This window comes from Corvus brachyrhynchos, unplaced genomic scaffold (genome assembly GCF_000691975.1).
Source record: "Corvus brachyrhynchos isolate BGI_N302 unplaced genomic scaffold, ASM69197v1 scaffold14, whole genome shotgun sequence".
NCBI classification, from domain to species: domain Eukaryota; kingdom Metazoa; phylum Chordata; class Aves; order Passeriformes; family Corvidae; genus Corvus; species Corvus brachyrhynchos.
Window position 1 is genome coordinate 3334762 of NW_008239110.1, and position 13760 is coordinate 3348521.

Below are 13760 nucleotides of genomic sequence, written 5' to 3' on the forward strand. Positions count from 1 at the left end.
CCTGGTGCATGGCACAACCCAACCACTTGCCAGAGCAGACATAGTGGAGAGTGAGGAGAAGACTCTGGGTGTCAGGTCCCTGAGTGCCCCAATGAACCTTAATAGCCCTGACCAGCCTCACCTGGCAGTTCCCTGCTCCACCCTCAGTGCTTGCCTGAGCCAGGCCACAGGGATTCCTGTGCCCAGTGCCACTCCAGCTATGCCTGTACCTCCCTAGGGACTGTGGTGTTCTAAACCCTGACCCACAGACTGCACTCCCACCTTGACCTTGGACCTACCTTGCTACCGTGGACTCGCCTGATGACTTTGGCTCTGGCCTGAGCCTGGCTGCTATCCTTGTGCCAGCCCTATTCTTCTTATTCTGGTAGTGTGGGTGGGCCTTGGCTAGTGAGGAATGTCCTGGCTGTCACACTTGGCTAGTGGTTCCCTATCCCAGCCCAGCCCTCATCGTTTACTTACATTGGGCTACTTCTATTCATCAGAGAGCTTCAATGGTCTTTCTGCTTTCCCTCTAGGCAAAGAATTCTCTGTCTCTAGCCTGCTTGTCTATGTTCTTTTGCTTTTCTAAGGGTAGAGCCTGTCTTAGAAACTGTCACACTCTGGGGACCTTCCTGAGAGACGCCGCAGACCTCTCCATAAGCCCGTCTGCAGTTGTGGGACCTTAGAAAACACAGGGTTGAAGCGGGAAGGCATGGTACTGAGCTTCCTTTGATGATTCCCTAGCAGGAGCACATCTTTTGAGTTGGAGATATGTGAATAGGGCCCAAAGTTCCGTGAGATATTGGACTTGCCAAAGCTTGGGTACAGTTCACCTGCTAAACTGGGAGCGGAACAGATTAGAAGGTAAAGGCTCCCTGCGCCCAAAGCTTGCCTGCCACTGTTCCATATAGAAAGGTTATGCAGGAAGCTCTGACTGCCTTGGAGGGCTGGGGGACTCCACAGGGGTGCAAGAATGATTCTCCCTGCATCAGTTTACAAGGCTGGGACCATACAATATAAGCTCTGGAGGCAAGGGCTGTGTGTATCTCCATACAGTGCCGATAACAATAGGACCTTATTTCTGCTTAGGGCTTCCAGATGCAATGCTAGTCAATGTCTATAGTAAACAATAATATTAATAATACGTATTAACATGCCAAGCTACAAATCACTGGCATAGTTTTCCAATATTGCTGGTTGCTTTCCACTATTGTCCTCCAGCCTCACTGCAGCACATTGTATACAAAAGAATTGAAACCCAATAATTGGCATGTCAAGGGTTTGAAGGCATGATCACATTTTTTCTTTTGAAATCCTTCTATTGAAACTGACATCACAACAAGTGAGTTCATTGGCCTAATAAACCCCGTGTCCAGCACGCACACACTGTTCTGTATCCCAGGACATCAGTAATTAGGCTGGTAACGAGGTTGCTGTTGCACAGAATAACCAGGATGAAAATGTTAAAAGTTTAGCATAATGGGGGAATAATGTAGCAAAAATGTAAACAGTAGACATCAGATATGACATTTATTTTCACTTATGGGAAGACAACTGAAAGGAAGGCTTTAGCTATAATTTTTCTCTGTTTTACTGAATCTATAAAAAGTCTACTATGATTTTGTTCTTCTGACCACAGTAACGTAGCTTTATGCTTGAAACAGAAATACAGCTTTAAATTTAGATTTTAATTTCATGTCTTATTGCAGACACACTAGAAACTTTACACTAAAATAACATTTTTTCTATAAGCCAACTCCTTTTGTGCTACTGAAAGAAATAATAATGAGAAAGTATTCCAGCAGGAGGAGCTGGTTTAGAAGCAAATGGATTCCATGGCAACTCCTGACTCTACATGACACCTAATAACTAGCATTTATGTTGGAAATTGTCTGTGTTATCTTGTACCCCAGATCTGATCTTTTTATAGGGTTTTCCCCTTATTTTAAAGCAAAAAACTGTATGGTGGTGTTTTTTTTAATATAGATCTAAAAATAAACATGAAATAATATGAGTTTGTCTGCCTCAAATGTGTGCTCAGGCAAGTTGTTTTGAAATGGATTTAATTTCTTTTAAAAATCATTTCAGAAATAAAATATCTGCTGGGAAATGTATTGATCTGTCAAGGGAAGAGCTTTATAGGAACACAACACTGGAACTGTGCATGTTTTAACATCATGAGATATCCATATTGAACAGTTTGAAACATAATACAAGAAGATCCAACTGAATCAGACCAGTATCTTGGTTCTCACAGTGCTGAATGCACCAGGGGAATCTCGTCATGGGGCAGCTGGAGAATAACCCAGTCCTATGGGCATCCTGTCAACCAGTCTGACTGATTTATGATCTGAAGAATGTGGATTTATATCCTTCTCTGCCATGATCCAATCTAGTGCATCTGTGGAGCCTGACAACTGCTGTTGTTCGAGTGTGGAATATTTGAACCTGCTATTTTATACCAAATTTGAAAGAAATCTGTTCTTAAACTGTTGCATGATAAGCAACCTTAGCCTTTGACTGTTTCAGTACTACTTCATGACTGAGAGAACATTAGCTGAAATTAACCCTGGAGATTAAGATTTCAGTAGATATTTTGTGGCCTGGCTGTTTTCTCAGCCAGCTGTTACTTGAGGGTCTCAGATGGTAGAAGAGCACAGTCTAGATTTGAAAGAAAGTATGTGTTTCCTGTGGTCAAATGAAAGCTAATTCAGGTTTGTGTTGTTCATCCCTCTTTGGTATGAGTGAAAGAACAAAGAAGGTGTGGCTGAAAAAAGCCTTCCTGGTGCAATCACAGAGGGTATTCTAAAGTGCAGAAGTGAATGGTGGCCAAAATGAGAAAGATGAAAGTCTCTGGGGAAGTCTAATGCTGTTGCTATGTGTTACTGGTAGCATCTGTATTTACATACTGGTACCTTTTGAAGATGTCTAAGACCATTTAATTTTTGCCCAAGGAAAGGAGTGCTTTTTTCCTCTTCCTGTCCATACAGACAAGATAGGTCTAAAACACAGAGTAATCATTCAAAACATGGAGTAATGGTCAGCAAATACACTAAATGGATGGGTAAAAAATGTGTCTTGGTTTAGCTAATCTTTTACTGTAGCTTACAATTAGATGCTGGCATAGAGTTCCTTGAACAGAGAGCCTCATCTGGCACAAAGGCATTTGCGACTAGCACTCAGGATCAAAACCAAACTGCTCTCAGAAGGGTTATAACTGATCGTAAAGCAAATGTGATTAAAAAAAAAAAGGTAAGGCTACAGTCATATTTTGGGAACCAGTTTAAGATAAAGGCATAGAAATGGAAAATACAGAAAGCACAAAGAAAGGTGCTCTTAGTAGCAGTAGTAAGAAAATAATTTTTAAAATTGTTTAGGTGTATGTTTTTACTTACAAGAGAGAAGTAAGTACACCACAGACAAGAGAAAGAAGGATATAAATAAAATGAAAGCAATACTAGACAGACTGGGAAATTGAAATGGAGGTGAAGGCTAAAACAGAAGAGGCGATAATTATGGGAAAGGAAGACCAATTAAGAAAAATAGAAATTTCAAACAGGGAATTACTTGATTTATCCTTCTTTCTGTACCTTATTACATTGCTATTTCTCATAGCCTTAAGTTTTTGTAGTTTGGAGAAGGCAGAACAATTTTGTGTTGGTAATCTGAGCTGGACAAGGATTCTTACATGAAAATAGAAGTGGCAGATAAAAGAATCAAATCACGATTGTGGACAAAGTATGGTTGTTGTTCTTATTTATTATTGACTGTTCAATTGTGGGGAAATAAAAGGGTGCAAGTAAAGAAACAAAGCAGTAGAAGTTAATTTTAAAGGAGTTTGTCTTCTCCAGTTACGCATAAACCTGAAGCATAGGCAGGGATCTGTTTCCAGGCATTAATCTTTTTTTCTCTTTCAAAATATCAAAGCAATATTTTTCTTCTGAATGTTAGTTTTGATGGGTTCTTGCCCTCCTTCAGCAGCAGTGGCACCAGTAAGTACTAACTTCAATGGCTTGTTATTTTCATATTAGTAAGTAACATGTTGATGTAACTAAAATATTTATGTATATTATATATACACATACAAAATCCCACCATGAATCTATTCTTCCTTCCCTGAGAAATGTTGACATAACTGACTCTATTTTATGAATGTCACATGCTATGGAATGTCAAATGCAAGGAAATGGACCACTTAAAAATGTAGGCTACTTTATATCAAGTTGGTGCGGTACAACATGAGAGCTGCAAGTGCAGGTGTGTAAAATGGAAAGAAGAGCATAAGTAGTTTGTAAAATTAAGACTGTACACTTTTAGGAACATAGCTAAGAACGCTTTTTAAATAGCAAGAATCTCACCCCAAATGCACCCAGAATAGAATTCAATATGTGAAGTGCCTTAATTCCCCTATCTGGTGAATATGGAAAATTTGCTGTCTCAAAAGAGACCAAATGACTGCGTATGAAGAGGGAAGCATACCATACAGATGGAACACAGAAATGTAACTTACCTTTGGTATCTTGCCTAAGACTACAGGAGATATGCTTGTCTGTTTAGAATGTTACTTGGAACCTTCCCCTGAAAATAGAGGCTTGCTGTCTTTCAGGATGAGGCATAGGACCTGCGCTTTCTTATTTAAAAATTGGCTGCATTCCACCATCCCATCTGTTCCCATACAAAATTCCTTCCATCAGTTCTTTCTTCTCTTTTCTGAACACATTTTCCCCTAGTGTGCCCCAATCACCAGGTAAATACTACAGGATGCTTTTTTGGAAGCTGTGCCATCATGCATTATTTGGTGTAATGAAAGAAAATGAGATAATATAATAAAACCAAACAGGACTATTGCCTCTCAGCAGCCCCATCTGCAGGACTCAAAGCTCTGTCCCACCTTGGAAAGGAAATTCTTATCCTGTTTTTCTCATTAGGGGTGTTTTTTTTCATCTAATTTCATCTTTTCATGCTCATGAGTTCTTAGTCTGTTCCTGTAAAGTCAATGGTTCCTAAGAATTAAATAACTTTAGGACATTACCTACCTATCCAATTCAAGAAAATACAATTTATCCCTGAATAAGAAATGTTATAAAATCTGCAGCTGTTAATCTTTGAGTCCTAGGTTTGAGTGAAGGATTAGATAACACTAATGCTGCTGTCTATTCACCAAATCCTTTGAAAGTAATAGCAGAAACTAAATTTAATCTACTAATAATATATGTTGGGAATGTATTTCATCCTACTGTCTCTGAAGCCAAAGGGCAATGCACCAAGAGAAAAGAAACTTCAGTGTTTCTGAAAACCAACTTTTTTGGTCACTTAATGTTGGGATTTCTTTCCAGGTTCTGTTCATTTCCTGAGAAGTATTAGTATTTCCCAAAAGATTTTCACTGATAGAATTAAATTAATCCAGCTGTTTCCCCAAGACTTTCAGACAACTAGGTAGGCACTATATGTTGTTAAAATGAAGAAACAAAGCATTTGGAATTCTTGTGGGTATCCTTGTGGTGAGATTTCTCCTTTTATTTTCATGTTTACAAAGAAAAGAATATTCTAGCAATCCATCTGGACCATTCTAAAAGAACACCCTTATTTATTAAAGGTTTTGGTCCTTTAAGGTCATCATTCCCTGAAGACCCTGGGCCTGAGAAAAGTTTGGACAAGGTTCAGTTACTTGAAGTGCCTTTAAGTTTGTAATAGAAATTCAGGCTCCCATTCCCAAAACAGTGCATCAGAGCATCCCTCTGAGCATACTGCCTTGCCAGTGGAGAAAGCTGAAGCATGATCTGGAAGAATGACACACTCCTCCTCTCCTGTAGGATCTGTAGGCTTGGGAGGGGGTGTGAACTTCCTCTGTAAACTTAGGAGTTGCTGTGCAATGCCCGGGAGCTGGCACCTGACTGAGCATCTCCTATAAAGCAGATAGAAAGAGAACTGAATGTGTAGTGTCAGCCTCTCAGAGTGTTCCTGAGTTTTGAAAACTTTTTACCTAGGTGTGATTTCTTCTGCATTGCTGGGGAGCATTGCAGAAGATGGCACTGCAGCTATATATAACTGGGGGAAACCAAAGTCCTAATGCTGTATGAGCATGTCTTGCAACTTCTAAACCTTTTGCTAAGACATCTTTGTGAAGCCTTCTGATGCACTTGCTACTGTATGTGAATTATGGAGGTCATCCTGTCCTGAGGAGAGCATGTATTTTCCTAATATCTGCAAGGACGAGGCTGAAAGGCACTGTCAGTGTTTGCACATAGGAGTCACATAAACATATATGAGAGGCACAAAGGCAGGACTTGTACTCGACTAAATCTGTATCACGTGTGTGGATACAGCCTATAACTATTTCACTTTCGTCAGTTCTGAGCATTTCACTAACAAGGAGAACTGAGAAATCTCCACGTCCCTCTTTTCCCAGATTAGCTCATTCCCTCTTTGAAAAAAGTCACATAGAATTAAAATCTAAAATTATACTGGCATTTGCCTCAATCATACAGCAAACTGTGATGCATATTTTGCACCTGTCTTATTTGCTCAATATATTCTTGAAGTAACATTGCGGCATATTTTGAGTTTAGCACAGCTGAGACTTATGGGGTTATTTGTAGATTGTATCTTTCAAGAACCTAATAATGGACCAGGACTTCCTCTCTTCTGTGTCCTATTACCGGAAAAGGAAGCTTCCCTATAGGTCCTATCCTGGAATGCTTAGTCTAAGGGCAGAACGGGAGACTGTGAGGAGGGAAGAGGAGGGTGGGATGGGACACAGCAGAAGCATGCCAAGGAAACAGCAACATCCTGTAATTGGGGTAAACTGTTAAATAATCACTTAGTTTCGCTTGGTACAGAGTTAAACTATGTTATTTTGTACTTTAAATAGGGAAAAAAAAAAAAAAAGATGGGGATTAATCTTGTTTTGGCATGGGTGAATTAAAGTGCCTTTTAATGGAGGTGACAGAATCATCTCGATGTTTTTCCCAGCTCTCCCTTTAGACATTGTTAGCATTTGAGAAAACAAAATAAGGCTTAATTGCAGAATCTTCACAGCTACAAAGGTGACAGTTTATCAGAACCTGATCTTACTGTGCTACTGCAATCAGTAATTAGTTCCTAATTAGTTGGATTTGCTGAAAAATACATGATGGGAACTCATAATGTGTTATTGGCATCTGAAACAATTTCATCCTGTTAGCTAGAAGAAAGTACAGTTGTCAAGAATGTAAGCCTAATTTTCCCACATTAGCACTGCCCGATATAAACTGAGTTACTTCCAATCCAAGGTGCAAGTTTGCTACTGTGTGAAGAATGGGGTTCATCACATTTCATGTAGAGATTTAGAGTGCAGTAGAAAAGGATAGTGGTATCTGTAGACTCTCTTTTCTACCAGTGTTCTTGCCAGTAGTTAATAGCATCTAGTCAATAGCTCTATAACTATTTGTATATGTATCATGTTATTGAGAGCGTGATTTTTCAAAAACACCCAATTAACCTCTGCTATCATTACAATCAGTGGGAGTCTTATAATTTAGAATGATAATATTCATTCCAGAACATTTTTCATTCTTTATTTCATGGGTTTTCAAACAGATGAATAGTAGCAAATGTCTTTTAATTTCCTTTCCCCTCCATATTCAGATGCATGTTTTTATTGAGAGTCTTGGTAGGACAAGACTAAGCTGAAGAGCAGCGGTGAAGCCTAATGCATGGCCTTAGTGAAGTTTTAATGCTCCTTATATTTGAGGAGACATTTTAATAGAGAAGTTTGTGGTCTTCTATGAATAGAGATGCAGAAGAAAGGCTTGGAGAATCCTGGATTCAAATCCCATTGATGCAGTATGGAGCTTGTTAGAAGATCTAAGTACAAAATATATTGTAAACATATTTAATTGCAGGATGGTGTAATTGCTGTGGAGGATACCTTACCATAGAGCTAGGAATTATTTATGAAGAGACTCATTTAGTACAAGCATTACAATTGCTTTCCAGAGAAATTCCTTTAATATAGAATTTAGTTTGACACACTGCACGTGAAAGCAGTTTAACCTCTTACTGCTACCAATGTATGACATCAGTAACAAACTTGGTTTGTTCATTCTTGAGCTTTTTTGCAAATCACTTCAGAAAAATGTGTCAAAATTTCTGTGGGTGGCAGTCTTGGCACCACCTGCTGAAGAGCAGTGCAGTCTGAGAAGACATGACATTTAACAAGATACATTTTTGGAAAGGCAGGTGGGAGTCAGACATAGCTGATAGAAAAGACATAGGACATAAGTAGAAATGGGAGTGACCCCTCTCAGCAGAAGCCCTACTCACCTTTCTGTAGCTCATTTATCTGTTTGGGTGTCCTAAGACATCCAAACCTTTTGCCAGAAAATGTTTCTTCTCATGAAGCAGGAGAAATCTCCCTTCTCATAAAATTGCTTGGAACAGAGAATTTTGAACACTTATGTTTCTTCTGACTTACAAAATAGCATGGGCTTGATTAGCTAATTAAGATTGAATACCTAAACATCCATCTCATGATTCTGGCCCCTGTGACATGGAGATGACAGAAGTGACACATGACCTATGAAAGACTTCCTGTCTTCTGGAGTGGCAACTGAAATATCTTTGGTTTATTTTAAATTTCATTTGATGCAGTAAGCAACTGAGTTGCAAACCTATAACTAAACAATGGACAGGGAGTCAATGTGGTAACCTCAATGTAGATATCAAATGCTATTTCAGATTACTTGGGTCATTTGAGGCATCCACAGAGAGTGACGGATACAACAGCACTGTATTTCACAGCTGATAGCCCTTTGCATTTGGGGTATGTTCTTCTGGAGCTGAATGTAGAGGACAAATGAGATATTTCATATTAAATGACACTAGATCTCTGCATGTAAGTGACTAAACCCAGGCCAAAATGTGCAATTCAGCTGGAGACCTTTAGGTTGCGGAAAAAATATACAGAGATTGCTTGTATTGCCTTACTTTTCTCTGCTTCAGTACTTACTACATAGGCTACAGTAGTGTCCATGCCACATCATAGAGAGGTGGTCTTAGATAACTCCTTCTGTGATAATTTACTGCCACTAATATGGATAATGTCTCTGAACAGGTGAGGTTGTAGGTTTATAGATAGTGGAAGGAGCTAAAGGGAAGTCTGCCCTAAATGGGAGGAGTGGAGGCAAGACAATGATTCAAAAAACATTGCCCATAAATAGAGAAATGATGCCTCCTCGAGTAGTTCCTCAAACTGTCTTAAAAATACCACAGCCTCTTTTTCTTGACTGAGGGAGGAGCATAGGAACTTGGACTTAGGCTGTCATGAGTAAGGGCAGATGCACATGGGAGACTTTCTTCTCTTTAGGAATGTCCCCCAGACCTAGAAAACTGGAATTACCTAACTTACATTACTTACTCCTTAAATGCATCCTACTCTGTGAGTGTTCAAATCTTACACTAGGCTCCAGGCTGAATGCTGATAAGAGACTTCCTAAAGTTTTCTTCAGGATGACCATCTGGAGGTGGTCTGTAGAAGCAATGACAAGGAAGCGGAATTTTGGGTCAGCAGCATAAACCCCTAATTCATCTGGGTAAAACTGGGGCCTCCAAGGATTCAATCTACAACAGAAAAAGACCTCCAGTAGTGAGGATGGCTTTGTGTTGCCACTGATACATTCACTACCTGGGCTAGAACTGAAATCTTAAGTAAGGTTCTAAACAACAGACTGTATTATAAGAGCTCCTGCGGAAGAGATATGGGATGGTGGTACCTACCCAAACCTGTTCTAGCTCCTGCTGGGCACTGCTGTGATGCTGTTATCAGACCAGGACAGGAATGATGGGAAAGGATGAAGTCCCAGAGGCAGACTTAAATATGCCTTGATACACAAGGTGTGCCTCTTTTTTGCTGCTTTCCAAGTTTTGGAAGAGGTACCACACCTGAGCAGGCATGACTGCAGCTGCTCCTAGAAGGGAGAGGGGAGAGTAAAAACAAAAACCTGCTTGCAAACTGCAATGAGCAACTTAACATTAAACATTTCTGTGTGTGCTGTTACTTTGCTCATTTATCGATAAAGGTGATAATTACATCATTGAAGTATTCATTTATTTTTTAAAATTCTGTTTGGTTTTCATACTTTTGTTAGACAGCTATTCTCACTTTTCACCATAAGTTACCACTGGATTGAACACATTCATTGTTCCTTCTGAGCAGCTGTTTCAAATGTATCAGAATTCTTTCTCCCGGATTTTTCACCTAAATACTGATTCTAATAAATTTGCTTAAATTCATTCTGTATTACTTTAGACTTTGTCTTCATGAATCCAATACTTTTGCAAAAAAAAAAACCAAAACGCTTCAAATATGTTATTTACAAATGTCACCAACATATTTCTAAAAACAATTAATATGCTAGGAAATACGGTATTTCCAAACCAAGGTACAGATGGCACAAATGACATTACAGAAACTCTTCAACTGATTAATACTGAATACTGTAGCTATTGTCTGGTACTCTGCAGTTAGACTTTCTGTGATGTGCATTTACAAAGCAACAAGAGTTAGTGTCCCTATGTTGGTATGTTGTTTGACTGTGGCATAGCTCTTTTTCCTAATTAATTAAAATTGTTGAGGGACAATGTATTGCTTCAGCCAAGTTTTCCAAAGAAAGGACTTAATTTCCATGAAAATTTAAACTTCCAAAGTAGATGAAACAATTATCTTAAAAATGGACTAATTAAATGTGTGAATAACCAAACTATTGCCTAACAATTTGAAAAAAAATCTGTTTCTTCTGTGACACAACACTGTATTATATTGATATAGTCTAAATGGCAAAGGTGGCTTTTGTGTCATCTATCATATGTAAATTTAGTGAGAACATGGGATGATAATAGAAGAAATTGTTAGGTACATTTGAATAGGTAATATATTACCTATATATAATAATGAAATATAACATTTTTAACATGATAAGGGGATGAATACACTCAAGTACAGAATTGATCATTTTCAAATCGCTTCCCACAATTTAGAGGTGCCAGATATGAAGTAAATTACTGGTTAACTACTGAGCCTTTGAAATCAGCCAGCCTTCTGCTTGCTGCAGTGTGATGTTGCCAGCAGGTCGAGAGAGCTGATCAGCACTGGTGAGGCCACACTACTGGAGCACCATGTCTGGCTTGGGGCAGAGAGACACAGACATGTTAGAGAGAGTCCAGCAAAAGGCCACAAAATAGATGATGGAGTGGCTGGACCATCTCTCGCATGAAGAAAGGCTGAGAGAGCTGGGACTGTTCAGCCTGGAGAAGGCTCAGGGAAATCTTGTCAGTGGGTATCTGAATGGCAGATATTGACAAGGACACAGCCAGGACCTTTTCAGTGGTATCTGGTGTCAGGACCAGAGGCAAAAAGCACACCTGGAAACACAGAAGGGTCCCTCTTGAACAGCAAGAAATACGTTTTTTTACTGTGAGGGTGACCAAACCCTGTCACAGGTTGTCCAGGGAGGTGGTGGAGTCTCCATATTTGAAGATGTGGTCCTGGGCAATCAGCTCCAGCTGGCTCTGCCTGAGGAAAGGGGTTAGCCCAGACAACCTCTAGAGGGCCCTCCCAAAATCAGCCATGCTGTGATTCTATGTAGGTGGAGCATCACCAGTGCCATTTTTTCCCCGGAAAGCTTCCAGGTAACAACTCTGCCGTATTCTTTCATCTGGTGAAATACAATGGAAATGACAGCAAAATGATCCCTTGGAGAGGTAATGCTTATCAGCTCAATGCAAAGCTGAGCAAGTGCAAATATTAATATTCAGTTTAAGGTCTATATCTGAATGAAAATGCACTGATGTTTCTGTAAGTATGTTGGCTCCAAGTACTTGCTCAGCATCTTGAATCCTCTTAAGACTTGAGGACTGGCCTCAGGATGTGTAGTCTCATCACAAGATAGATGCTGCTACCTTCTGCCTTCAGATTTATTCCTTGCAGGTACTATCACAGACCTGGGCATCTCTTAGACAATATCTTTTACCTGGCAGAACTATTTCTCGCTCATCATGCCTCCTGTTGCAACCCCCATTTTTGGAGCCTCATGCCCCCTTCTTTACAGAACTTAATCACCCACTTTAGCACTGAGCCCTAGAACAGGACACCCAATTTTACATGCCTTAGTCCTACAAAATTCAGGAAAAAACAGTAAGGAAATTGCAAGTATGTAATATATATATGTGTGTGTGTGTATATATGTATGTACACACACGTAAAGAGTAAACTTTAATTATTATCTACATGAATTGCATCATTGCTATACCGGAAATATTTTTTATGATTTAGCTTGCCCTCATAACCAGATTTACTGCTTATATAATTAATATAAATTTGTGAATTTTTTCTTTGGATTATCATTTTCAAAATGTACTATGCATGAAGAGGATTTTGTTACTATATCTCCCATATTTACACCTAAAAATACAGTGCAAAACATTCTGGGAATATTTTTATTAAACATGAAATATAACACATCCATCAATATTTTCAGCAGCTCTTAGATCAAATTTTGTATTTTTCCCTATAAATTAAAAAAGTTGACTATTTAAACACCATTAATAGACAGGCTATAGAACACTTTTCAAAATGAAGACGATAGCCCTGAATTTGCGCAAATTGCAGTATTATTCAGTCTTTTATTTTGATGTCTTAAAATTCAACTAACAATCTGACTTCTGAGAGAAGAAAGATAAAACAAGAAAAGACAAATCTTCATAAAGGAGTAAGGCCACTGTGGCTAACTGGGTGTCATCAGAGTTAATACAGCAGTCACTTCCAGTTTCCCCGTTGTCTTGAGGTTTGAAATTGGTTCCACTAAGGCAGATGCATTTTTGGATGTCCCAGAATGACCAGATGTCTTAGTTGCAGGATCAGTTCTTTTGACTGAGTGGACCTTCCAGACAGCCCTACTTCAGAGCCAGGTGGCTCCTGGGCTCAGTCCCCTGCGTGGTGCCTTGTGCCGGTACAATGTTCAGGTAAATGTCATACTGTTGGTCCATGCCAAGGTAGCTGTCGCTCATGAGATACAGGGTGTAGATACACCTGAAAAGTAAAAGCAGCATTGTTAGTTCAGGAATTGGGTCTTGAATACTTGGAAAACATAATAACTAAGAGAATTTGGAAGTTTGTCATACTTTCCAGGAGTTTCTGGAGTATAAAAAGCAACGGAAACAGTATTTCGATTTCTGACATATCCAGTTCTTTTCAGGGCAATGAGTTCTTTTTTATCGACTTCTCCCAATATCAAAAACCATCCTTCATCCTTGACTTTGGGGAATCGAGGAGCCATTGCTTTACTGTCCTGCTTGCCCTGTTGAGGAAAAGAAACAGCTTAGGAAAACCAGAAATCACCTTTCCAAAATGTCATTTTTCCTTGAATGGAAAACACCTCAAAACCACCTTGCTGTCAATTGTTAGGTAAGGCTATAAATCAGCCAGACTAAAATAGTGTTATTTCTTTCCAGAAGAAGGGTTAAAAAAATAAAATAAAAATCGCAGTCCACAGAGAAAAATTCAGAGTACCAGGTATTATTCCACTTATTTCGTAAACTACTAAAACTTGAATGGAAATACTATCCTCTTTCTGTAATTTTATCTAATATATTCCAAATACAGAAGGGTTAATTGTAAACCTAACATCTTTAAATAAAGCTGACCAGTATTATTCAAGTTTAATATAAAGACAAAACAACCACTTATTTATTTGAGCTTGATATATCAAAAGGAAAGATTATTTTAGTAATTCTTTAAGACAGTG

At 39.0% G+C, this 13760-nt stretch overlaps 1 protein-coding gene across 1 annotated transcript in view; it reads right to left on the minus strand.

The window, feature by feature from the left end:
- Positions 1 to 10049: 10049 nt before the first annotated feature.
- The window catches only part of ASCC3 (activating signal cointegrator 1 complex subunit 3), a 255062-nt gene continuing 251351 nt past the window's right edge, over positions 10050 to 13760 (minus strand). Inside the window, exons 41-42 of the mRNA XM_008637741.2 lie at positions 13138 to 13313; positions 10050 to 13045 (exon numbers count right to left, since the gene is read on the minus strand). Of these exons, the coding sequence (XP_008635963.1) occupies positions 12910 to 13045; positions 13138 to 13313 (312 nt within the window). The 3' untranslated portion in view covers positions 10050 to 12909. The remainder of the gene's footprint in view (positions 13046 to 13137; positions 13314 to 13760) is intronic.